The sequence below is a fragment of the Lethenteron reissneri genome, chromosome 68, assembly GCF_015708825.2.
Source record: "Lethenteron reissneri isolate LAM-NWPU_2019-01 chromosome 68, ASM1570882v1, whole genome shotgun sequence".
Classification (NCBI taxonomy): Eukaryota; Metazoa; Chordata; class Hyperoartia; order Petromyzontiformes; family Petromyzontidae; genus Lethenteron; species Lethenteron reissneri.
In genome coordinates, this window is record NC_083846.1 from 1,977,845 (window position 1) to 2,004,351 (window position 26,507).

The 26,507-nt window shown below is 54.1% G+C and overlaps 1 protein-coding gene across 4 annotated transcripts; it reads right to left on the reverse strand.

The window, feature by feature from the left end:
* Positions 1 to 2,869: 2,869 nt before the first annotated feature.
* Positions 2,870 to 26,097, reverse strand: LOC133360337 (cadherin-related family member 5-like). 4 transcript variants are annotated; one of them, XM_061579005.1, is made up of 17 exons: positions 25,618 to 26,097; positions 24,186 to 24,288; positions 22,664 to 22,899; positions 21,755 to 21,817; positions 21,253 to 21,336; positions 17,928 to 18,014; positions 17,054 to 17,164; positions 16,011 to 16,244; positions 15,617 to 15,707; positions 15,072 to 15,178; positions 11,968 to 12,165; positions 11,232 to 11,366; positions 10,710 to 10,782; positions 8,762 to 8,919; positions 6,389 to 6,409; positions 4,563 to 4,686; positions 2,870 to 4,123 (listed from the first exon to the last, which is right to left on the reverse strand). In XM_061579005.1, exons 2-17 carry the CDS (start codon positions 24,253 to 24,255, stop codon positions 3,861 to 3,863), a joined length of 2,055 nt encoding a protein of 684 aa, XP_061434989.1. In that variant the 5' UTR covers positions 24,256 to 24,288; positions 25,618 to 26,097; the 3' UTR covers positions 2,870 to 3,860. The 4 variants fall into 4 exon arrangements, with proteins under 4 accessions (XP_061434989.1, XP_061434988.1, XP_061434991.1 ...); XM_061579004.1 differs by having other exon boundaries at positions 2,870 to 4,126; positions 25,618 to 26,096; XM_061579007.1 differs by lacking the exon at positions 6,389 to 6,409 and having other exon boundaries at positions 25,618 to 26,096.
* Positions 26,098 to 26,507: the final 410 nt, after the last annotated feature.

Sequence of the window (26,507 nt, forward strand, 5' to 3'; positions counted from 1 at the left end):
TCGAGATAATTGTCACTGGCGTTGGCCATGAGTGGAAATCAAACTCGGGTCGCTGGGTTCATAGCACAGCGTGCTCACTGCTACATTACCACCAGAGCCGCCCCTACGGTATGACGAATAGGGGCGACCGCCTAGGGCCCCGCGCTTTGGGGGTCCCGTGCTTCAACGTCATTGTCAGACGTATTACACATTGTGGTTTTCCATGGACCTCGCACCCCCTCTATGGACGGCCCTGCGTTACTGCTCCCCACACAGCCCCTGGCCACATAACGTGCACACATCGCCTCGCCCTGGTTAAAACCTTGTGTGTGTGTCAGCCATAATTACATGATGCCTGTACCACGCTATACATTAAAGATCCCGTGACGTTATGCAGAGTGGTAGGCCACGTGCGCCGGTGTCACGGTGTCCACGTTAGCCAACGTTTGGAGACGTCACCGCCCGAATTAATGAAGTGGGAATAAAAGCACATGGTTTCATCTTCTTGGTTCTTTCGGTAAAGTCACGTGACTTTACCGAAAGAACCAATAAAATGAATCCCTGCAGTCACGAAAGCTTTAAATCGAAAAAGCACATGGTATCAACATCGGCACCCCTTTTGGTGGAAGACTATACCGGTCTCTGCAACAGCGCCTTACTAATACAGTAATATTATTTGCAACGATAATGGGGGAAATACCAAACGCACGGATTATTATAATTCCTTTGGTCTATACATCCACGCCACCGCCATGCAGAGCCACACGTGTTGGTGAACTTTACTTTCGCGGTAGACTTCTACGCACAAGAGTCCACCACATTTCAAAACAACGATTAACAGCAAAGTAAAACTCAAATCAATAGACATATTTTTTAAAGAAAATCATCGATTCATTCTATTGTAATCACTAATCAATTCACGGACGCATGTTTAACGCACATTTTAATAGTTCCATACGCAAGGCAGCTGTATAAGGACACTGTCGATTTAGCTGTAGGTGACTTGAGTCAGAGTGAGATTTATGGCAGGTGGTGGGCAGAGGGCTTGGAGGGGTTCATTTCCTAGAATAGCTTTTTTTTATATCCCCAGGACCTCTCCATCAAAACGATTTTGCATTCACAATGCGAGCGTTGAGCACTAGTGAACAATTTAATCCAGTGGTTCTTCATTGCGAGGCTGTGGTTTGCCTGTGAGGTGGCCAGGAGATGGTAGGTGTAGCAATGGATTGGTGTATCCATCTGTGCGGCGGAGGTTTGAGCGTCCGCCGCCCTATGCGCACTGGGGGTTTCTTTCGGAGGTGCTCCGGTTTCTTCCCACGGAAGACAAACTCTCATATTTGGAATTGTTCAAATAACTTCACCCCTCCACCACGTCCCCCACCCCCCCCCCCAACTAGAAATTTTAACAAAGTCACACCCTGGATTATAGTCTCCCGATCTGTACTCTTTGGTTTTTTCGGTAAAGTCACGTAGGTAAAAAATGAAAATAAATTAAATCACGACGTTTCGGGCGCAACACAAGCGTCCTTCTTCAGGTGGGGACAACTTAGCGAATTTTTATTTTATTTTTGAAAATTAAATTTATTTTAACTTTGGCTAAGTTGTCCCTACCTGAAGAAGGACGCTTGTGTTGCGCCCGAAACGTCGTGGTTGAATTTATTTTCATTTCTTACCTACGTGACTTTACCGAAAAAAAACAAAGAGTATGAATCCTTGCAGTCACTAAAACTTCAAATCTAGAATCTCCCGGTCTGGTCTACGACATCCGACAGAGGTTTGGTGGAGTCGTGAGTCGTCTGCGGGTTTCGTGGAGTCGTTCTCTCGGTCTCGTCGACGAAACCGGTCACGCGTTTAGTCGGACGCTCTTGGTTATTCGGTGTCGGTGTGAGGGGCGTTGCATTGACCTCCTACAAATATTTATCATGTCAGCCAATCAGTGAACTCAGTGAATGTTTTATTCACATTTGTAGTTTACTACTATTTTTGGTCATCCTTAATGCACTTCGAGTCTCTGATAACGTGATCTTAGTCTGCGTCTTCATTTGGACGAGTTAATTTTGTTTCGTCACAATCGGTCGTGCTTTGGTGTTTGGTGGGTAGATGATGGTGGTGATCATTATCATGGTGAATGGTGGCGATGTTGATGACGGTGATGATTGTGGTAGTGATGGTGATCGTGGTGGTGGTAATGGTGGTGGTGGCGATGATGGCATTGGTGATGATGATGGTATTGATGAGTTCTAGTCATCGTCACCCTTGAAGATTTTCGTCCACTTAGTCATTGGTGATTTAAATTCTTTCAAACAAACACTTCCGTTGCCGAATATTTCTCGTCAGTAATTTCAAAACTACCACCGCTTATACAGCTGCCCGGATGTTTCGCGATGTTTCTGCCTTTTCATTCGGCACTTTGTGATTTGATTCAGGAACGCGTCCATGCGTCTAGAACTACCGACGAGTCATCAGGGCGCACAACGGCTCACAAACCCCCCCCCTCGCCCCACCCGATCCATTACCGTGATCGTGATCTCGGGACGCATCAGTGGCTTAGCTATCGGGTGTGCAGGCGGTGCAACTGCAGCGGGGCTTGAAGGTCACGTAGAAGGGAAGTAATAAAAGAATAAAAATAAAACATAATAAAATTATTCTCACGACGTTTCGGCCACAACGCAAGCAGACGGCTGCTTGCGTTGTGGCCGAAAGTCACGTAGAAGGGAAGTAAGAATTATTTTATTATGTTTTATTTTTATTATTGTATTACTTCCCTTCTACGTGACTTTACCAAAAGAACCAAGAAGATGAATCCCTGCAGTCACGAAAGCTTTAAATCGAAATTTAGGCTTGAAGGTGTCATGCAGGCTCCGGGCCACGAAGAGACGGGCATCGGGAATTGGGACAGGGGGGCCTCAATTCATTTATTGCACCAGCAGTGCCCACACCAAGCGGGCTAGGAACCACTGCGTCACGTTCGACCTCATTCCTCCGGTTCGCGTAATGGTCACAACGTGGCTGTGATTTGCATCGTGGGGAGCGGTGGTGCAGCGGTTAGCGCTACGCTGCTCTACGAACCCGGCGACCCGGGTTCGATTCCCGCTCGCGGCCAACACCGGTGACGGATTATATTATCTGAACCGGTCCTGGGACTCCCCTAGGCCGACTCGGGCTCAAATGAGTACCTGGGGCGTTGTGTAAACATCGCCACTGGGGAGACAAAGGCGGTCGGGCGTGGTGCTGGCCACCCACCCCCTCGTGTGCCGTGCCATCCTTCATAGGTGCTATTCGTTAACAGCACTTGCCCTAACAGTCTGTTAAAGGCTACACAGGGGATCTTTGTCTTTGCACCGTGATCTGCATTTAATTCACACCGATCCTCAAAAATAATGCGTTATTATTCTTTAAAAAATGCACCGATCACGAGTGTGGCACCCTAAAAACAAAACCCTGCTGAGGGCAGGCAGAGGGGGATGGGAGGTCATCTCCATCGCTCGGCCCCCGGGGTGGAGGGCTCGAGTGAGGAGGGCACAGGGCGGCGTGGGGACGGCGGGGTGAGGAGGTGGGGTGAGGAGGTGGGGTGAGGAGGTGGGGTGGCACGGAATGGTGGGGGACAGAGTCAGGGACCTGCCCTCGTGCAGAGAGAGACGCCAAGAAGCAGATGGAGCAATTAAAGATGATGATGTTGTAACCATGATGATGGCGACAACAATGACGATCGCGACGATGACTGAGCTCAGGATGGTCATCACGTTAACGATGATCGTGAAGACGATGAACAAGAAGACGACGCCAACGACGACCTGGCGGCTGTTCACTCGATGCGATTTCCCTCCACCTCCCCATCGTCTCCCCGCTCCCTTGCGGTTGTGGGCCCAGCACCGCGATGCTCAGTGCGTGCCCTCGCTGACGCTGAAGAACGCCGAGGCCGCCTCTCCGCGCCTCTTGCGTTCCCTTCCAGGGCCCGGCGTCGCCGCCGCTGCCGCGACACCGCCAGGGGCCACCTCGTCCTGGTGGAAGCGCACCCCGCGGCCCGCCGGCCCCCTGTCGCCTCCCTCCGAGGCCGCGCAGATGGCGGCACCCTCCGTGGCCGGCGGAGGGACCACGTCCGGGGCCTCCGTGCGGGCGTCTCGGGGCGTCCCGGCCGTGACTGCTTCTGCGCAGCAAGGATATGGGACAGGCAGGCAGGTAGGCAGGCAGGTAGGCAGACACACGCAGACAGAGGGGGGGAATGTGGGCAGACAGGCAGAGAGAGAGAGAGGGGGGCAGGCAAATGGGCGGAGAGACAGGCAGAGAGGCAGACATTCAGGTAGAGGGACAGGTCGGCATGCAGAGAGAAACACAGGCAGATATACAGGCAGGCAAAGAGATAGGCAGACAGAGAGGCAAAGATACACACACACGGGCAGACACGGGCAGACGAGACGTACAGTCAATTGAATATAATTTGGATGTTTAAGCATCTCATTACTATACAGACAGGGCTGGCATTGCACATGGGAGGTCTGGGGAGGTAGTCCAGGTGCGTGCCCTAACCCCTCAGAGTACAGGTGTGTGTACTCACCCCCTAATGTACAGGTGTGTGTACTCACCTGTGGCATACGGGTTCGCCACCTGGTCCTGCGGAGAGAAGTGGCAGCCTCCGTCGGCCGTGCCGCCGTTCCCCTCCACGGAGTGGCTGGTCCGGAACTTCGGGCGAAACACCCCCATGGCCACCTGCCGCTCGGCACAAAACAACACCGCGGCAGGGTCGCGCCGTCCTCCCTCTCCGCTGGCGGTTGCCGCGGCAGCGGTGGAAATTCCACGTTCCCGTGGCAGTCGGGGGCGGCGGGGGTGGTCTGGGGCTGGGGCTGGATTCTCAACTGCTACGCAGCCACCGCTGCCGACTTCGCCCCCATTCGGAGTGGTTACTCGATTTTAATCCTTGGCTCGACGCTACCGACGCGCCCCAACGATTCGCAACGCGCTCGATAATGACGCCGTCCAGCACTGCCCCCGCAGAGGGAAAGGTTATACGGTGGACGACGTTTCGGGCAATGGGGCTTCTTCAGTAGCAGAGAGATGCCAGGGAGATTGATTAATATTGTGAACATCGCCCTCCTAAATAGGTTCTTGTTTGTATGCTCGTTAAGACTTAATCTACAAGATTTGTAATAGATAGGGTCAGAAATGTTTGTTGAGTGTATCATAGTTCGAAAGTTCACTGTGTGCATATACAACGTGGAGTGTTGACAGAAATTGAACACTGACAATGGTGTATGTATGTTGAACTTTGGCTACGTACGGTGCGAAAGAAGTTCAACATAGAGGGACTCCTCTACTTGCCAACAGGGAATGGCTTTAAAAGTAGTATAATCTGCTGTATATGTAGATGCCGCTGGTTCTTCATGTTCTGTAGATCTAGATGCAACTGGTTCTTCACGTTCTGCAGATGTAGATGCCACTGGTTCTTCTCGTTCTGTAGATGTAGATGCCACTGGTTCTTTACGTTCTACAGATGTAGATGCCACTGGTTCTTCATGTTCTACAGATGTAGATGCCACTGGTTCTTCATGTTCTGCAGATGTAGATGCCACTGGTTCTTCACGTTCTGCAAATGTAGATGCCACTGGTTCTTCACGTTCTGCAGATGTAGATGCCACCACCGCCATCTATTGCACGGGGGTAGAACTTACGACTCTCAGTCCGAACGGGCAACTGGACATACAGACCAGGTTTGTTCGTGTCTCTGAAAGTTCATAAGTCAAATGTTCGTAAGTAGGGGAGTCCCTGTACACACGTACAATACCAGAGTTCAATTTCCGTCACTGCCCCACGGTGTATGTATGCAGAGTGAAGTTTCTATTGTACACTCAAAACATCTCTGACCCTACCTCTTTGTTTCAAAGAAGGCCCGTTGCCTGAAACGTCACCTATTGGATATGTTTTCCTCTTTCGGGCAGTATGATAGACGAAATGCCTTTTTTATTTTTATAATTTGTGCCTGTGAACCACGTTCTAGACGCGTTAAATAATGCCACCGCTGCCACAAACGCAGTACCGCAATCATTCCGTCCCAATCTGTGCAAGGTATTCATCGTCGTCTGCAGGCTTAAAACGAATCATTCATAGGGAACCGCCTGTGTCCGTCCGTCCGTCTGTCAAGCCATTTACTTTAATAACTTCCATCGCACTGGCTCCAGCAAGGACTCATTATAACCAGGGCAGAATCCAGGGACCTAAAGAGATTGAGTTTAACCTCTGCGCCACCACGCACTTAACGCGCCCCTCGCGGTTTGTGCAAAGCTGTGGTACGCCAGCAAAAAAACCCAGCAGCGTTTGTGTGAGGGGCCGCAACCCTGCTGATAGGCATTATTCAGCGTTGATTTGTCAATCAGTTTTGTTTGTTCCCTGTAGTGTTTCCGGCCCTAGCACTTACCATCCTGTAGTCTGTGAGGCTCTGTCTCAGAGTCGATTTTAAATGCGGGGGACAAAAAAAGAAGATAACAACAACAAAAGGACGACGCGTGTTAGAATGAAGCATAACCACATGGGGGGCACATCCACAGTGACACGCACCCGCAACCACATCGACAGCGACGCGCGCTCAACCCCAGCGACACGCGGGCAGCGGCCGGGAGTGATCACCAAGCAACTAAAGCCGAGGGCTCTTAGAGGCTCAAGGGGCGTAGGATTCGTAAAACGAAATAACATTGGGGGTGGGTGGTTGCATCAAATATCAGCTCGATCTCAAGTTGTTATAAAAACAATCTAAAGCTCATACGTCCTTCTTCTTGGTTCTTTCGGTAAAGTCACGTAGAATGGAAATAATAAAATAAAAGAAATACATTTTATATTTTATTATTTCCATTCTACGTGACGTAACCGAAAGAACCAAGAAGATGAATCCCTGCAGTCACGAAAGCTTTAAATCGAAACTCATTCGTCCTTGTTATTTTTTTAAAACAACTGCAATTGTGATCAGTCCGTTACCTTAATTATGAAATAATTATTTCGCACAACGGTGACGCAATTATGTTACTGAGTTTTGTTGATAAACGAATAACGTCCACGTAGAGCCCCCGGTCGGGCCTGCAGCCACCACCGGTGACACCACATTGCGGGATTTGCAGACTTTCCAAGTGCGCGGCCCCATTCGTTGCGCTCAACGACGGAGAGAGAGAAAAATCTGCGAAATCTCCACCAAACTTTTTAATGCAGCCGACTGGGAGTCTCGTGAAAGTGATTTGAACTTGGTTCAGCTTCGAGCCCTTTGTCATTGCACTGCTGGATGAACAAGGCCTCCCCCATACTCTGGACAGGTCGTTTGACCATACTTCACCACGATGGTTATTGCGGGTCGGAGGAGGTAGGGGAGGCAAGTACCGATTCGGATCTCACTCGCCACTGGTGTTAGTCGCGGCTGGGAATCGAACTCAGGCCATCGGGATTCGCAGCGCAATGCTACGTCACCACATGACTGACTCGGCATGGTGAGGCCTTCATCCAGCAGTGGATAGAGAAATGCTCCCACAACATGCCGGCCATTTAGCCTCACAGGTTTAAGTTACTCAGGCCGAGAGACTTCAAATAAATATTTAATTTCATGTGCAGGTTGTAGTGACACTCCATTTCCTCAATTTTGTTCTTTAACCGTAATGTTCCACTCCGGGGCTCAGTGAGTTTTTTTGTCCACGGATTTCGTTTGTAGGGGCCCTGTGTGCCCAGCAGGGGCAGAAGTGAGCGGTGTAAAAACTAAACTATAAATTTTTCCATCACCATGAAGGGCCCACTGAGCTATGTAGCTTTTTTTTCAAAAGCGACCTGGCCACCATGAATGATAGCTCGACGAAGTGGCTCATCACGTGGAAATTCATAGCAGCCAAAATACGCACAATTATAATTGTGGAGGGAAAAACCGGAGGATCCGGAGAAAAATCCATGCGACCACGGGGAGAGAGACAAGCAAACTTCGAATATGCAGCAGCAGGCGTCAGTTTTGGAATCGAACCCACGATCTCCTGCATACCAGGCGAGGTAGTTAACATCTCCTAGCCACCGTGATGATGATGAGAGACGCAAATTCCAAATATACAGCAGCAGGCGTCAGGGTCAGCATCGAACCCACGATCTCCTACATACCAGGCGAGGTAGTTAACATCTCCTAGCCACCGTGATGATGATGAGAGACGCAAATTCCAAATATACAGCAGCAGGCGTCAGGGTCGGGATCGAACCCACGATCTCCTGCATAGCAGGCGAGGTAGTTAACATCACCTCGCCACCGTGATGATGATGAGAGACGCAAATTCCAAATATACAGCAGCAGGCGTCAGGGTCAGCATCGAACCCACGATCTCCTACATACCAGGCGAGGTAGTTAACATCTCCTAGCCACCGTGATGATGATGAGACGCAAATTCCAAATATACAGCAGCAGGCGTCAGGGTCGGGATCGAACCCACGATCTCCTGCATAGCAGGCGAGGTAGTTAACATCACCTCGCCACCGTGATGATGATGAGAGACGCAAATTCCAAATATACAGCAGCAGGCGTCAGGGTCAGCATCGAACCCACGATCTCCTACATACCAGGCGAGGTAGTTAACATCTCCTAGCCACCGTGATGATGATGAGAGACGCAAATTCCAAATATACAGCAGCAGGCGTCAGGGTCGGGATCGAACCCACGATCTCCTGTATACCAGGCGAGGTAGTTAACATCTCCTAGCCACCGTGATATAGCAGGAGGGGGCGGCCACCTCTCGCCGCGCTCTCCGATCTCGGGACCGAGTGTGTGGGCCGCTCTTACCACGTAGGGGCTCTCCTTGAGGGCCAGAGGGTCGTCGGCCTTGTGTCCCAGCAGGCGCATGCGGTAGTACATGAGGCCCGTGGCAGCACAGGCCACGGCCAGGCAGCTGGCCAGCACCACCGACAGGATCCCCATCTCGCGCGCTCGGTAGAAGTTCACTGAGGTAGCGACAAACGCCGGGTGGGGGGGTTGGGGAAGCCCATTGGCATCGTCGGGAACGTCATCGCGGTCTCATCGTCGTCGTCGCTAAGAACGCATCCGTAATCTTTGTCGTCGATGTCATCACCCCCATTGTAATAGTCGTAATGGTCATTATCATCATCTTTGACTTGTCATCATCACCACCTTCATCATCACCATCATCATCACTCTTTCCGTGTAATCAGGCAACGCGACTGACAAAGCCGCTGGATGAACAAGGCCTCCCCCATGCTCTTGTTCGCTCGTGTGGCCATACTTCACCACACCGGTGAGTGCATCATTTGGTGTCAAAATCGGAGCACGCCCCGGGTGGCGTTTCGACGTGCCGACGAAACAAGGGCAGCCTGTCACGCTCGCCAACAACCTCGTTCAGAGAGCGCGAGCTTTGCGTTCGCGTGCTCGGTGAATCTCTCTCCATTCCACAAGGAGGGGCTGATCTTCTTGGTTCTTTCGGTAAAGTCACGTAGAATGGAAATAATAAAATAATAAAAATAAAACATAATAAAATAATTCTCACGACGTTTAGGCCACAACGCAAGCAGCCGTCCTCAGGTGAAGAACAGACCTGTTCTTCACCTGAGGACGGCTGCACAACGCAAGCAGTACAACGCAAGCAGCTGTCCTCAGGTGAAGAACAGACCTGTTCTTCACCTGAGGACGGCTGCTTGCGTTGTGGCCGAAACGTCGTGAGAATTGTATTTTATTATGTTTTATTTTTATTACTTTATTATTTCTATTCTACGTGACTTTACCGAAAGAACCAAGAAGAAGGAGAGGCTGCTTGAGCGCTCGACGTGGGGGGGGGAGGCGGTGGGTGGAGCGGCAGCGGCGAGTGACGGAGTGCCCTCGGGGGACCGAGCCGAGGGCACTCCAGGGCGGGGGGGCGAGGAGAGCAGCGGCGAGAGCCCTCGGCAAGCGCCCCAAGTGGAGCGTGAAGAGTGCGAGAATCTCTCTCCGACGGGGCAGCGGCTCCTAGAGACCTCGCTCGTTCGCTCGCTCAAGCGGCGCACGCCACGGGCCCCGGGTTTTACCGCCCGTCGGCGAAAGAACAAAAAAACGCGGAAGATTTCACCGCGTCCATTGGGTCATTTGAGTTGATGTTGATTTTTTTGGGAATGTTTTTTTAGTGAGCTTTGCCTCCCCCCCTCCTCCTTCTCGCTGCCTCGCCACAATTCCAGTGTATCTATTTACTATTTAACTTTCTGATTTATTTTTACCAGGTAAGGCCTCACTGAGCTACGTAGCGTCCTGCCTATCAACGAAGTGGCTTATCATATCATCATCACGTGGAAAAGTATAGCAGCCAAATAATTACAACGCGTGGCGTTGATTGTAGATGTGGAGGGAAAAACCAGAAGAAACAAACGGACTGGAATGGTGAAGTACGGTGAAATCAGCCACCGAAAGTTTATCAGATTTCTATTTTTTCTTTAAACTTTTTTTTTATATTTTACGATCACGTCAAACGTGATTCCCCCCCCCCCCCCCAAAAAAAGAAGATGTTGCACCTTACTGGAGGCCAGCCGGCTGGGATGACGAATAACGAGACGGCGATTTCGTCTTTCCAAATCGAGCCGTGGCGCCTCTCGCAGAGAGAGCGCTCGACACGCGACAAGCGCGACTCGTCTCAGCACGTAACTAAAAAGCGGGGGGGGGGGCCTGCCCCCCCCCTACCCGACGATCGCTGTCGCCGCTAGGAGCTGGGGGCCCCGTAGCCTTCCGGGGGTGGGGCTGGGCCACGACTCACCGTCTTGCGCGATCACTTCGATGTTCAGCGAGGTTCTCGCGACGTCGAAGCTCTCCTGGTCGGTGGCGACCACCTGCAGGAGTTTGCAGATCGACGCGTTTTTTTACGAAAGCAAAACGACAATGAAAACACGCGCAGACAATAAAACTAGTGCATCCCTGCCTCTGAATGTGAACACAGCGACGGGCGATAGATATTCTCTGTTTCTGAATTAACACAGAGCAGAGTTCTATTGCCCAGCGTAGAGCTCCGTCGCCCAGCGTAGAGCTCCGTCGCCCAGCGTAGAACTCCGTCGCCCAGTGTAGAGCTCTATCACTAAGAGTCGAGCTCTGTCGCCCAGCGTAGAGCTCCGTCGCCCAGCGTAGAGCTCCATCGCCCAGCGTAGAGCTCTATCACTAAGAGTCGAGTTCTGTCGCCCATCGTAGAGCTCCGTCGCCCAGCGTAGAGCTCCATCGCCCAGCGTAGAGCTCTATCACTAAGAGTCGAGCTCTGTCGCCCAGCGTAGAGCTCCACGTCACTCACCTCCAGCGCGAAGCTCTGGCCCAGGGTGAGTGCGTCTCCGCGTGCGAGCACGAAGCCCTCGTGGGTCACGTAGAACCATTCGGCGCGCGCTCCGGCCGGGACGATCAGCGAGTACTCCACCCGGGGATTCAGACCCTGGGGGGGGGGATGGTGATTGGGGGGAGCAGACAGGGCGAGAGATGTGGTGGTGCCGGTCACCTCGGTCAGTTTAACCGTCACGCCCGGGTCGGTTCCGTGACCTCCTGCGAGCAGCTTTCCATGCTTCAGGTGCCTGGCACAAGTGCGACGGTGGTGGTGGTGGTGGCGGTAGTGGTGGTGGCGGTAATGGTCGCGATGGCAGTGGTGGTGATGGTGGCGGTGGTGGGGACGGCAGTGGTTGTGGAACTGCTGTTGGTGTGGCGATGGTGGCGGTAGATGGCAGTGGTGGTGGTGGTGACAGTGGTAGTGGCGGTAGTGGTGGTGGCGGTAGTGGTCGCGATGGCAGTGGTGGTGACAGTGGCGGTGGCGGGGACGGCAGTGGTTGTGGAACTGCTATTGGTGTGGCGATGGTGGCGGTAGTTGGCAGTGGTGGTAATAGTGGTGGCGGTGGTCTCGGCGGTGACGGTGGTGGGGTGACGGAAGTCGTGTCAGTGTCGTTAGTGGTTGTTGTGGCGGGGGTGGTGGTGACGGCGGCGGTGGTGGTGTCAGTGTCGTTAGTGGCCGTTGCGGCGGCGGTGGTGGCGGTGTCGGCTCGCACGTTGGGGAAGTCGCGGTCCAGCGCGTGCACACGCAGCGCCGACTCGCGCGTGGTGAACACCGGCACGGCGTCGCCCGAGCTCTCGCGCACGAACCCCTCGTAGCCGCCGGGGAACGCCGGCGCCCAGCGGTTCAGCGACACCACGCGCACCACCGCGACCGCCACCGCGAACTTGCGCGGGTCGTCAACCTGCGCTGCCTGGGCGGGGGGAGGGGGGGACAGCGGACGACGGGGAAGGGGGCTTGATTCGTTCGGTCGTTCGTCACGCACAGCAGAGGTCGCAAACGGGTATCGGGTACCCGGTTGCGACCTCTGACGCACGGTCAGCAGAAACGACCACCGCGCCAAACGTGCGACCTCGCGCGGCAGCGTTGGCACCAACTCCTCTCGTTGTCGTACGCCAGCATCGTGGGGGATTTGTTTGAGGTGCGGATCACAGGGGGGACGTCAGCTGTGTGCAATTTGGTTGCGTTACGGGCACAGTATAAATGCACGATGTTGTTGTTGTTGCTGCTGCTGCTGTTGTTGTTGTGTAGACTGTGGTGGGCCGGCACAGAGCGGTACTTATTTTCCCCACCTCCCCGGCGTGGGTTTATGCCGTTGCGCTGCTGCCACGGCCGCGGGCGCTCTCTCTCCGATGTGCGCGGTGTCCGACGTTTCGCCACGTGCCAACAGCTTCCTTCCAATGCAGCATTACGTATGTAGCACATATGCTGTGCGTCCTTTGCACCGTACGTAGCAGCCAACCGTGCTAATCGGAGGCGTGGAGGAAGCACGCATGTACGTTGAACTTCTTTCGCACCGTACATGCAGTTCCCGTGGAACCCGGCAAAGGCATCGCAGGCCGAGCCGCGCGACGGGACACAACCGCGACGACGATGACGACGATCCACTCCGCCGCCTTTCCCCGGTTATGCGCAATCGAGTCCTACCGGTGTCGCGCCGAGGGACTAAACAACCCCATTGGGAACGCTCACGCGGCAATGCGGCAACGCAGCCCTCCCCTGTTGGTCGAACGGGAAGTGGACATAGCGGAGCTACCTCCGAGATCCCTTCGAGTCACCTCCGCGCCACACAGCAGGCGGGCAGCATCTCACCACCCTAAGCCTGGCAGCTAAGGGGGGCATTTTTAGCCTAATGGATTGTTTAATAAGATTCTCGATGTCAGTGTCTTCGTGGGCGTCCTAGAGAACCCGGTCTAATCACAGGCAGCTGATTTGGCTGCACACCTCTGGATAGCACGGTTGGCTACGCACGTTGCGATAAAAGATCAACATACACACACGTACACCTCCGCTTAGTACGGTCGGCTACGTACGTTGCGAAAGAAGTTGAGGCCTCTAGACAGTGACACACAGACAGAGCTGTCTCTGATGGGGTCTCTAGGCAGTGACACACAGACAGAGCGGTCTCTGATGGGGTCTCTAGGCAGTGACACACAGACAGAGTGGTCTCTGATGGGGTCTCTAGGCAGTGACACACAGACAGAGCGGTCTCTGATGGGGTCTCTAGGCAGTGACACACAGACAGAGCGGTCTCTGATGGGGTCTCTAGGCAGTGACACACAGACAGAGCTGTCTCTGATGGGGTCTCTAGGCAGTGACACACAGACAGAGCGGTCTCTGATGGGGTCTCTAGGCAGTGACACACAGACAGAGCTGTCTCTGATGGGGTCTCTAGGCAGTGACACACAGACAGAGCGGTCTCTGATGGGGTCTCTAGACAGTGACACACAGACAGAGCGGTCTCTGATGGGGTCTCTAGGCAGTGACACACAGACAGAGCGGTCTCTGATGGGGTCTCTAGGCAGTGACACACAGACAGAGCTGTCTCTGATGGGTCTCTAGACAATGACACACAGACAGAGCGGTCTCTGATGGGGTCTCTAGGCAGTGACACACAGACAGAGCTGTCTCTGATGGGGTCTCTAGGCAGTGACACACAGACAGAGCTGTCTCTGATGGGTCTCTAGGCAGTGACACACAGACAGAGCTGTCTCTGATGGGGTCTCTAGGCAGTGACACACAGACAGAGCTGTCTCTGATGGGGTCTCTAGGCAGTGACACACAGACAGAGCTGTCTCTGATGGGGTCTCTAGGCAGTGACACACAGACAGAGCTGTCTCTGATGGGGTCTCTAGGCAGTGACACACAGACAGAGCGGTCTCTGATGGGGTCTCTAGGCAGTGACACACAGACAGAGCTGTCTCTGATGGGGTCTCTAGGCAGTGACACACAGACAGAGCTGTCTCTGATGGGGTCTCTAGGCAGTGACACACAGACAGAGCTGTCTCTGATGGGGTCTCTAGGCAGTGACACACAGACAGAGCGGTCTCTGATGGGGTCTCTAGGCAGTGACACACAGACAGAGCTGTCTCTGATGGGGTCTCTAGGCAGTGACACACAGACAGAGCGGTCTCTGATGGGGTCTCTAGGCAGTGACACACAGACAGAGCGGTCTCTGATGGGGTCTCTAGGCAGTGACACACAGACAGAGCGGTCTCTGATGGGGTCTCTAGGCAGTGACACACAGACAGAGCTGTCTCTGATGGGGTCTCTAGGCAGTGACACACAGACAGAGCGGTCTCTGATGGGGTCTCTAGGCAGTGACACACAGACAGAGCGGTCTCTGATGGGGTCTCTAGGCAGTGACACACAGACAGAGCGGTCTCTGATGGGGTCTCTAGGCAGTGACACACAGACAGAGCGGTCTCTGATGGGGTCTCTAGGCAGTGACACACAGACAGAGCGGTCTCTGATGGGGTCTCTAGGCAGTGACACACAGACAGAGCGGTCTCTGATGGGGTCTCTAGGCAGTGACACACAGACAGAGCGGTCTCTGATGGGGTCTCTAGGCAGTGATACACAGACAGAGCGGTCTCTGATGGGGTCTCTAGGCAGTGACACACAGACAGAGCGGTCTCTGATGGGGTCTCTAGGCAGTGATACACAGACAGAGCGGTCTCTGATGGGGTCTCTAGGCAGTGACACACAGACAGAGCGGTCTCTGATGGGGTCTCTAGGCAGTGACACACAGACAGAGCGGTCTCTGATGGGGTCTCTAGGCAGTGACACACAGACAGAGCGGTCTCTGATGGATCTCACCATGATCTGGAAGTTGATCTGGGGAACCTGGAATCGATCGCGCACCGCTCGGACCAGAGTCACGTTCCCAGTGGCTGCGTCGATCCTCACGTGACCCGCAGGCTCCTCTGACCGCGACACAAAGAGCAGCAGCAGCATCAGCCGTGGCAGCGTGTTTGTGTAAAAGAGGGAAACAGACGAGTGAGCGTCAGTAGCGAGGTAGCGGTGCTGCTGGTGGACACACTGCCACGTGGCCGTGGCCTGTGATCGAGCACTGTGGAGGCAGCAGCGAGGGTTGGTGCATCGCTCTCCCTTCCCGTGAGCGGGTGAGTACCCGCTGAGTGTGCGGTGAGTGGGTGAGTGCTCACAGAGAGTGCGGTGAGTGGGAGAGTTCTTGTCGCTGGGTGTGCGGTGAGTGGGTGAGTTCTTCTCACGGAGAGTGCGGTGAGTGGGTGAGTTCTCACGGAGAGTGTGGTGAGTGGGTGAATTCTTGTCACGGAGAGTGTGGTGAGTGGGTGAGTTCTTGTCGCGGGGTGTGTGGTGAGTGGGTGGGTGTGTGCGCTCACCCTGGGCGATGGTGTAGGTGATGCGTGTGTTCAGACCCTTGTCTCCGTCCTCTGCCAGGATCGGACCGGGGCTGAACACGAACGGCGATGTCTGGCGGAGCAACGGCGGCAACAACAACAACAACAGCCGTCACGACGGCCTCGTTGAGATTCGAGCCAGGCCATCGCGGCTCAGGTTTAATTTTTCCACTGCGCAAGCCGAGCCGAGCCGTGCCGCAATGGGCGACGTCGACAGACGACGCCCATTGCGGCATCATCCCCGCCACCTCCGGCCCCGGTTGGCCCCCGGAGGAAAAATACAAACAGCCGTACCGCGCTGGCCCCGCGCCGGCTCGGCTCGCGTGTGCCAGTGGAAAACAAGCGGCGGGAGTGCGCCAGGCCACGCCGCGCCCACCTGGATCTCGCCCTGGCGGACGGTCGCGTTGTAAGTGGGCGGCAGGCAGAGCGGCGTGGACAGCGCCGTGACGGCGGTGTCGGTGATGTTGACCGCGTCTCCCGGACCGTGCTGGCTGGCACCGTCCGGCCCGGATAGCCGGCACGGCAGGAAGTGCGGGTACATGTCGTCCCCGTCGCGCACCGTCACCCACACCGTGGCGGTGGCGCGGTAACGCTCCGTGGTGGAGAACTCCTGGTGACGGGCGGCACCACCGCATCCACACACGGACAACAACAACAACGACCGCCGTTCGTCATCACGGCATTTGTGCCAGGCTAGGTGCACCTTCGGGCTATGACGTGAAGTGTGTGCTGCGGGTTTACCGACTGAGATGACTGGCAGATGTGTTCCCCACTGTGCCAACTTGCTGCGTTTTAGCCGCCCGGCGCTCCGCTCATTGTTGTGAGCGTCGCTCCTCTGCCCTCTGCTGTTGTTAAAAGGCGACTGTCTCCAACTGCCCAGTAGCGTCCTTCACGAGCCTCCTCTATGGAGGCTGATCTTAGCACTGCTACCAGTCATAGGCAAGTCCACTGAGCTCCACATACTCTTGTACCACATCACTCCATCTCCTCTCTAGCCCCCTTCATCAGTCCGAACAAAAGCTATTTAGGCATGTGGTGGCTGGGCATGCGGGCTACAGTCCATTCAGCTCCACTCTAGGAGAGGGGGGCCTTAGTCTGGCTCTGTGAGCCTCTGGAATTCACAATCAACCCTAGGGGAGCCTTAGTCTGGCTCTGTGAACCTCTGGATTTCACAGTCAATCCTAGGGGAGCCTTAGTCTGGCTCTAACAATGAGCCCTAGGGGAATAGCAGCGCGGTTGGTATGCGCCCTGGGGCACGGAACAAAACTTGGACCCCGTCCCTTGTCTCATCCCCCCCTCCCCGCCAACCCCCACTCTCTTATAGTCCCTCCTGAAATCCGTGGGCCCCGGTGCAGTTGCACCGCCTGCGCACTCCCAGTGCGACCGGGGAGCGAGAGCCGCAGCCATCGGGGGCTGCACCTCGGCGTAGACGATGAGCCTCAGGTCCGTGAGCTCCTCGAAATCGAGTGGCCGGTACAGGCTGATCCGGCCACTGCCCGGCAGAGTGATGGTGAAGAATTCCACTCCGTTCTGCACGCACGTGCGCACACACACACAGGGGCACCCACCTCGTACACACACAGACAAGGATGCCCCGTATAGGCTTAACAGACTGGAGGGGCAAGTGCTGTTAGCGAACAGCACCTATGAAGGCCGGCACGGCACACGAGGGGGTGGGTGGCCAGCACCACGCCCGGCCGCCTTTGTCTCACCAGTTGCGATGTTTACACATCGCACCGGGTACTAATTTGAGGCTGAGTAGACCTAGGGGAGGCCCAGGACCGTTTCAGATAATCGTCACCGGTGTTGGCCATGAGCGCGAATCGAACTCGGGGTCACTGCCGGGTTCGTAGCGCAGCGTAGCGCTGACCGCTACACTACGCACGCAGACACAGGGGCACCTAGCCTGGCACAAGCGGCGTGGTGACGTCACGGCCACTAAGCGGCTGTTGCGGTGGTGGTGGTGCTGGTGCAGGTGGTGGTGGTGCAGGTGGTGGTGGTGCAGGCGGTGGTGGTGCAGGTGGTGGTGCAGGTGGTGGTGCAGGTGGTGGTGGTGCAGGTGGTGGTGGTGCAGGTGGTGGTGGTGGGGTTGCATGTGGTGGTGGTGAAGGTGGTGGTGCTGCAGGTGGTGGTGCAGGTGGTGCAGGTGGTGATGGTGCAGGTGGTGGTGCAGGTGGTGCAGGTGGTGGTGCAGGTGGTGGTGCAGGTGGTGGTGGTGGTGGTGGTGCAGGTGGTGGTGGTGGTGGTGCAGGTGGTGGTGCAGGTGGTGTGTGGTTGGGACCACGCCACGCACGGAGTTGGGGTCCAGGACGTATCGGATGGCGTCACCATCGAGGTCCGTGGCCTTGACGCTCACGAAGGTCGAGTCGACGGGAGACAGCTGCAGACAGCGAGCGGCAGCGCAGCAGTGTGGTGCCACCACACAGCATCACAGCGTGGTACAGCAACACAGCGTGGTACAGCAACACAGCGTGGAACAACAACACAGCGTGGTACATCAACACAGCGTGGTACAGCAACACAGCATGGTACATCAACACAGCGTGGTACAGCATCACAGCATGGTACAGCATCACAGCATGGTACAGCATCACAGCATGGTACATCAACACAGCGTGGTACAGCATCACAGCATGGTACAGCATCACAGCATGGTACAGCATCACAGCATGGTACATCAACACAGCGTGGTACAGCATCACAGCATGGTACATCAACACAGCGTGGTACAGCAACACAGCGTGGTACAGCATCACAGCATGGTACAGCATCACAGCATGGTACAGCATCACAGCGTGGTACATCAACACAGCGTGGTACAGCAACACAGCGTGGTACAGCATCACAGCATGGTACAGCATCACAGCATGGTACAGCATCACAGCGTGGTACATCAACACAGCGTGGTACAGCAACACAGCATGGTACAGCAACACAGCATGGAACATCAACACAGCGTGGTACAGCAACACAGCGTGGTACAGCATCACAGCATGGTACAGCATCACAGCATGGTACAGCATCACAGCGTGGTACATCAACACAGCGTGGTACAGCAACACAGCGTGGTACAGCATCACAGCATGGTACAGCATCACAGCATGGTACAGCATCACAGCATGGTACAGCATCACAGCGTGGTACAACAACACAGCATGGAACATCAACACAGCATGGAACATCAACACAGCATGGTACAGCAACACAGCATGGTACATCAACACAGCGTGGTACAGCAACACAGCGTGGTACATCAACACAGCATTGTACATCAACACAGCATGGTACATCAACACAGCGTGGTACAGCAACAGCGTGGTACAGCAATACAGCATGGAACAACAACACAGCATGGTACATCAACACAGCATGGTACAGCAACAGCGTGGTACATCAACACAGCGTGGTACAGCAACAGCGTGGTACATCAACACAGCATGGTACATCAACACAGCGTGGTACAGCAACACAGCGTGGTACATCAACACAGCATGGTACATCAACACAGCATGGTACATCAACACAGCATGGTACAGCAACACAGCATGGTACATCAACACAGCATGGTACATCAACACAGCGTGGTACAGCAACACAGCGTGGTACATCAACACAGCATGGTACATCAACACAGCATGGTACAGCAACACAGCATGGTACATCAACACAGCATGGTACATCAACACAGCATGGTAAGCAACACAGCGTGGTACAGCATCACAGCATGGTACAGCAACACAGCATGGTACATCATCACAGCATGGTACATCAACACAGCATGGTACAGCATCACAGCATGGTACATCAACACAGCATGGTACATCATCACAGCATGGTACATCAACACAGCATGGAACATCAACACAGCATGGAACATCAACACAGCGTGGTACAGCATCACAGCATGGTACATCAACACAGCATGGTACAGCATCACAGCATGGTACATCAACACAGCATGGAACATCAACACAGCATGGAACATCAACACAGCGTGGTACAGCAACACAGCATGGTACATCAACACAGCGTGGTACATCAACACAGCATGGAACATCAACACAGCATGGTACATCAACACAGCGTAGTACAGCAACACAGCATGGAACATCAACACAGCATGGAACATCAACACAGCATGGAACATCAACACAGCGTGGTACATCAACACAGCATGGTACATCAACACAGCGTAGTACAGCATCACAGCATGGAACATCAACACAGCATGGAACATCAACACAGCATGGAACATCAACACAGCATGGAACATCAACACAGCATGGAGCATCAACACAGCATGGAACATCAACACAGCATGGTACATCAACACAGCATGGAAACCCACTGTGGTCTACGCTCCTTCAACGGAGGAGGAACAGCGACACGACACGAAGTCTCTCTCTGCTGAAGCCCCCTCTCTCTCTCTCGTTGTGGCTGGGTCCGGGTGAACCAGAAACATCTTTACTTGCACGACACACGTGCAAGTAAAGATGTTTTTTGTTCATGTTTTTGTTTTGTTGCGGTTGCACCCAAGTCAAGAGCCGCATGACTCACAGGGTTATACCTCATAAATGAAACTGAAATTTGAAAATCAAGATTCCGACTCTGCCATTGGCATCGAGATCGTGAACCATAATATCGCCGCCGCTGCTGAATTGCAACGTCAAGGTGGCACTCTGCACTCGGGCTGAACGATTAATCGATTTCAAATCGAAATTTTAAACAATGCGCAAAGGCTGCGATTTGAAAAGTCCTATTACTTTCTTATTGGAATTTTTTTTTTTATTATAATAACTTTATTTATTTATCTTAACAATTGTTATATGTTTGATTGTTCCATTTAAATTAAAACATTTTATTAAATACACGTTGGAAGCAATTCATATCTTTTAAGTTCTCATCCTTGCATTATAATATATAGAGCAGTTCATATTGTGATGGTATCATGCGGCAATGCTCCACATCACATGTTTTAAATCTATTACACAGTGAATATTGAACTGAAGCTTGACTTTAAAAAATGTAATCGCAAATAAAATCGCAATCGCTGCGAACCCGGCCAGAGACCCGGGTTCGATGCCCGCTCGCGGCCACCAAAACACCGGCGACGATTGCCCAAACCGGTCGTGGGCCTCCCCTAGGTCGACTCAGCCTCAAATGAGTTACCCGGGGAGACAAAGGCGGCCCGGGGCGCGGTGCTGGCCACCCACCCCCTCGTGTGCCGTTGCGGCCTTCATAGGTGCCACTCGCTAACAGCGCTCGCTCCCAAACAGTCTGTCCAGGCTATAAAGGGGAATCTTTGTCTCTGGTTATCAAGGTCCATGGCAGAACAGCCCTCAAATCAACTGCCGGATGAAGGTCGCCTTTGCGTGGGGCTGGTTGACCATTCTTCACCACGCCGGCCAGTACAGGTTAAGTGGGGACCTAGTGAGCACATGCCAATGTTGGCGTGTCGTTGAAACAGTTGTTCCAACGTCTGACCAACGTTGGCATGTGGTTTGGACCGCCGTTATCCCAACGTGCCACGTTTACTGGGTGGGGTGCCGTACCGCGTCGGGTCTACACTTGCTGCACTTGCCCCCAAACAGTATGCGCGGGAGATCGGTTGTCTGTACCTCGTTAATGTCGACCAGGTAGACGTCTCGTTCAAACCGGGGCTGGTTGTCGTTCAAGTTGGTCACTTGCACGAGGATCGAGTGCTGTGGATCGCACGCACGCACCGCAGCGAGAGAGCCTTCCGTTCACACTCGACCTTCACGCGACCCCAGGGTGCTGGATCCCCAACTTCCCGCAACCTTCCGGGAGTGCCATTATTGCAGCAAAAATTCCGTAGCTGATTTCGGCGCTGATCGTCCCATCAGCGGGCAGATTCGCTCGAACCAATGGCGGGTGAAATGACAGGTGTTTGTAGGCAAATACTGATTTCGACACTGGTACGTAGCCAACCGTGTTAATTGGAGGTGCGGAGAAGGACAATAACAAAACACTAAACGCAAAAGGCGGCGTCTCATTAGCGGGGTCAGGCTCGCTTGAAGCAACGCCGGTGAACTGGCCGGACCTTATAGACGTAATAACCGCAATGACGCTGTCTGCCGGTGACGCGTGCTGCCCCGGTACCTCTGTGTGTTCCACTCCGTGGCTGCAGGTCACGTCCACCCTCAGCACCGGGGTCGTCATGTTCTGTGCGCGGGTTCACCACAGGGGGCAGCAGCACTCATCTCCACAACGCGGTTAACGCCCTCGCTGGTGCCCAAACGCCTCTCCCCCCACCCCGAGTGTGTGGGCGACACGCAGAGCGCGTGGCAGAGGTCGCAACCGGGTACCTGATACCCGTACCCTACCCGATACCCGGCTACCCGTACCCGGCCGGGTACGGATACCCATTTGCGACCCTGGTGAGGCCGGGTACGGGTAGGCCGTGAGTCACTGGTGAGTAACCGTTTGTCACTCATTTCTTATTCCTCCAATCCCTTTAAAAGTTTACCACCGTGGAGGCCTCTTTCTACCAATCGGAGACCTTTGATTATTTTCAAATAGCCATTAGGCTGCATATTGGCTTGGGGTAATCTTTCGGTCATCACACTGGTGTCAGCATAAGTAGGTGAATGCTGTTGTGAGCTGTGTATGATTTAAGCGATACGCGGGATCAAGTGTAAGCCTGTGAGTGGATGAGTGCTGGGGTGTTGGTAAGTAAGCAAGTGGGTGAGTGAGTGAGTGAGTGGGTGAATGGGCGAGCCAGTGAGTGGGTGAGTGAGCAAATGGGTGAGCGAATGGGTGGGTGAGTGGGCGAGCGAGTGAGTGAGTGGGTGAGTGGGCGAGCGAGCGAGCGGGTGAGTGAGTGAGTGAGCTTGGGAGCAAGTGGGCAAGCGAGCGAGTAGGTGAGTGGGCTAGCGAGCAGGCGTGCAAGCGAGTGGGTGAGCGAGCAGGTGGGTGAGCGGGCGAGCGAGTGGGTGTGCGGGCGAGTGAGCGGGCGAGCGAGCGGGTGAGCGAGCGGGTGCGCGCCCGTGACTCGATTTGCCATCGCACCTCCGCGTCGAGTGATCGCCCCGGGTCGAGCCGCAGACCGCCGGCGTCGTCCACGTAGAACCACGTGGAGTTGGGCCCCGCGAGGGCCCACGTGAGGTCACGCGGGGTCAGGGGGGGCGAGGAGGAGGACGAGGTGGGGCCCAGCGGCGGCACGGTGAACGTCACGACGAGGAGGCCCCCGGCGCTGTTCTCTTGCACCGACACGAAGGTGCGCTCCGGCACGCACAGCACGCGCACTGCGCAGAAAGACAAAGGTCCCCCGTGTAGCCTTTACAGACTGTTGGGGCAAGTGCTGTTAGCGAGTAGCAGCTGACCACAGCTGGAAATATAATGGATGTGGTGATAGGGCAGTAGAGCAAGTAGAGGAGTCATTTCCATCTGTAAGGAGACTGAGTGCTACCTGCTCTCATATGCGTGGGTTTTGTCCAGGTACTCCGGTTTTCCTCCCACGTGAAGAAATGTCCCAATTATCGGACCACAATTAGCGGCGATTCTGGCTGCCTTAACTCCAATCGTCTGCAGTTTCCCGCACCCTCCATGGGAAAACTATGCCCGATCAAAAAGTGTTTTGAGAAGCAATTTACGCGAACAGTATTCTAAAAAAAAGGTACAATTATTTATAATAGTTGGCCTGTGACTATCTGTGGCACTACCCGTGTGATGCCTGCTGCTCGCATTTTATTTTACGCTTCCATTACCTGAAATCAACAGAGAAGTTCAACCTCTGTAAACCCGGGCCCTTCCTCTTTAGACCCCACTCCTTCCTGCTTAGGCCCCACCCCTTAATGATCAGGCCCCACCCTTTACTGATCAGGCCCCGCCTCTTCCTATTTGGGCTCTGCGACTTTCTTCTTTTTGGTCTTGCCCCTTTCTGTTTATGCCCCACCCATCCCTTCCTCCAGACCAGAGGTCGCAACCGGGTACACGATACCCGTACCCTACCCGATACCCAGCTACCCGTACCCGGCCGGGTACGGGTACCCGTTTGCGACCCTGGTGTGGCCGGGTACGGGTAGACCGTGAGTCACTGGTGAGTAACTGTTTGTCACTCATTTCCCAACGTCTTGTCTCTTCTCATGATTCAAGTTCCTAGAATCAACCCACCCGCGCCTGCAACATGGCTTCATCCCAGAGGTCGCAATCAGGTACCCGATACCCGTACCCTACCCGTACCCAGCCGGGTACGGGTAGGGTACGGGTACGGCCGGGTACGGGTACGGGTACCCGTTTGCGACCCTGGTCCGGCCGGGTACGGGTAAGGAATCAAAACCTGTTTGCGACCTCTACTCCAGACAGATGGCGCGGTTGGGCTGGTTTGTGTGGTTGTGGTGGTGGGAGGGTTTGTAGGAGTGGTGGGAAGGAGGGGAGAGTGTGCGGACACAGCAGTGGTAGTGGTGGGTGGGAACGGTCGTGGTCGGGGCGGCTTCACAACCACGATCAATATCGCTCTTAAGAGCACCAACAACAACAACAATAATAGATTATCGTGAGCCACACGGTGGAGATTGCAACCCGGTCTCACCTTGTGCGTGCGCCGGGCGGCAGAGTGAGGAGCACCACACGGACAGAACCAAGCGCACAGCCCAGTGCATCCTGACCAGCGCAGCCTCGGTGGGGACCCGGCCCTTGTCAAGAGATGTCATCATCATTATCATCATCATCGCCATCGGTCACGCGCTGGGGAGGGCGGGGGGGCATGAACTTGGCGACCTGAGTTCGATCCCCACCCCCCTCCCACCGCCACGGCTAACATCAGGAGCAGCAAGTGTAGACCCGACGTGGTGCGGCACCCCACCCAGTAAACGTGGCACGTTGCACGTTGGGATAACGGTGGTCCAAACCACATGCCAACGTTGGTCAGACGTTGGGCCAACGGTTTCAACGACACGCCAACATTGGCGTGTGCTCACTAGGTCCCCACTTAACCTGTACTGGCCGGCGTGGTGAAGAATGGTCAACCAAGCCCACGCAAAGGCGGCCTTCATCCGGCAGTTGATTTGAGGGCTGTTCTGCCATGGACCTTGGTAACCAGAGACAAAGATTCCCCCTTTATAGCCTGAACACTTCAGCAAAAAAAGTATCGCTGTGGTTTTCCCACCTGATGATGATTGCTTGTGTTGCAATCGAAACGTCGTGATTTATTTTATTTTATACCTACGTGACTTTACCGAAAGAACCAAATAGTATGGATCCCTGCAGTCACGAACACTTCAAACCTGGGCAGACTGTTTGGGGGCGAGTCCTGTTAGCGAGTGGCACCTATGAAGACCAGCACGGCACACGGTAACCCAGAATCACACACACACACGTGTGTATGTACGTGAATTATTATAACCCATGCTAGTTCCAATGGGACACTATTCAATTCCACTCTTGGCGGTTGTTATTTGATCATCTGACTGCCCAAATTTTGGCCTCACGGTTAACTTAATTTTATTTTTAACTCATTCGGTCAACTTGGTCATTCACTGTCAACCACTGAATCCGTCTCATCCTCAACAAGAACCGGAGAATCTGTGGACAATGCTGTTTCGTTTATATAAAGATTTGGTTTTTACAAGGAGCTGATGGCTCAATAGTTTATTACTTTACAACAATTAGCAGCAGCGGTGGATATGGGTTAACCTCATTTGTGTGTGTCCCTCCCATGGTACCTCTGTGTCTCCCTCCCTGTGTCTGTGTGTCTCCCTGTCTCCTCCCTGTCTCTCTCTGTAACTGTCACTCTGTCTGTCTATTTGTGTATGTCTCTCTCTGTAATATCTCTCTATCTCTACCTCCGTGCCTCTGTCTACTCTCTCCGTCGATCTCTGTATCTGCGTCTCTTCCATCTGCCTCTGTGTCTCTCTCTGTCTCTGTATCTTTGCACCTCGATGTCTACCCCCGTGTGTCTCTCGACCATCCCTGTCTCCGTGTCCACCCCGCCGCCCGCCGTGTCTCTCTCGCCCCGCGATTACCTCTCGCTCACTCGGCGCTGCGTCCCTCCGCCTCGTCTCGCTCGCGACAGCGGTGGCCAGAGGCGGCCCCGCGTGGCCTCCTCATCGCGACCTCCTCATCGCGGCCAGCGGCAGATCAACGGACGGCAGTGGGTGGCCGCACGGGGTCCGCGTGAGCAGGTGGCCGTGTTCCACGTCGTGGAGTCGCGAGAGAGGCTTGCCTGGCGTTGAATCAACCACCCGATGAGCAGAGGGCCAATCAATCAATCAACTCTCCCCCCCCCAGATCCCTCTCTCGCTCTCTCCTTGCATCCCAGATCCGGCACTCGTGGGGAGTGGTGGGCGTGTGTGGGGGGATCTTTGTTGATTTAAATTGTCGTCGAAAGAAAAACACATGCAATGGGTCGGGTGCACTACGTGTAGTGGAAATTGCGATAGACGCACACAGTTGAGCACGTACGTTTTCGCGACCAATATTATTCACAATAAAGGGTTTTGGGGTTCGATCGCGTAAGTATAAATAAATGTGTCTTAACCCTCCACCACCCGACACAGCCAGTAAGGTTTGTCACGTAAACGCGCCAATTCGTTTACTAGTATAGTGTAGAGTATAGTGTAGTGTATAGTGTAGTGTATGGTGTAGTGTATAGTGTAGTGTGTAGTGTATAGTGTAGTGTGTAGTATATAGTGTGTAGTGTACTACTTCAGCCCACCAGTGTGTTGGAGAGTAAATCCACGTTTACAATTTGAGTACCATGACGTTTCGCTCGTAATTACCACAACCAGCATCATCAGGCGATCTGCCAGAATAGTGAAGCAATCCACCTGCTTCTTGCGTCTTCAGGGTCAGGATCGAACCCACGACCTCCTGTATGCCAGGCGAGGTAGTTAACATCTCCTAGCCACCGCGA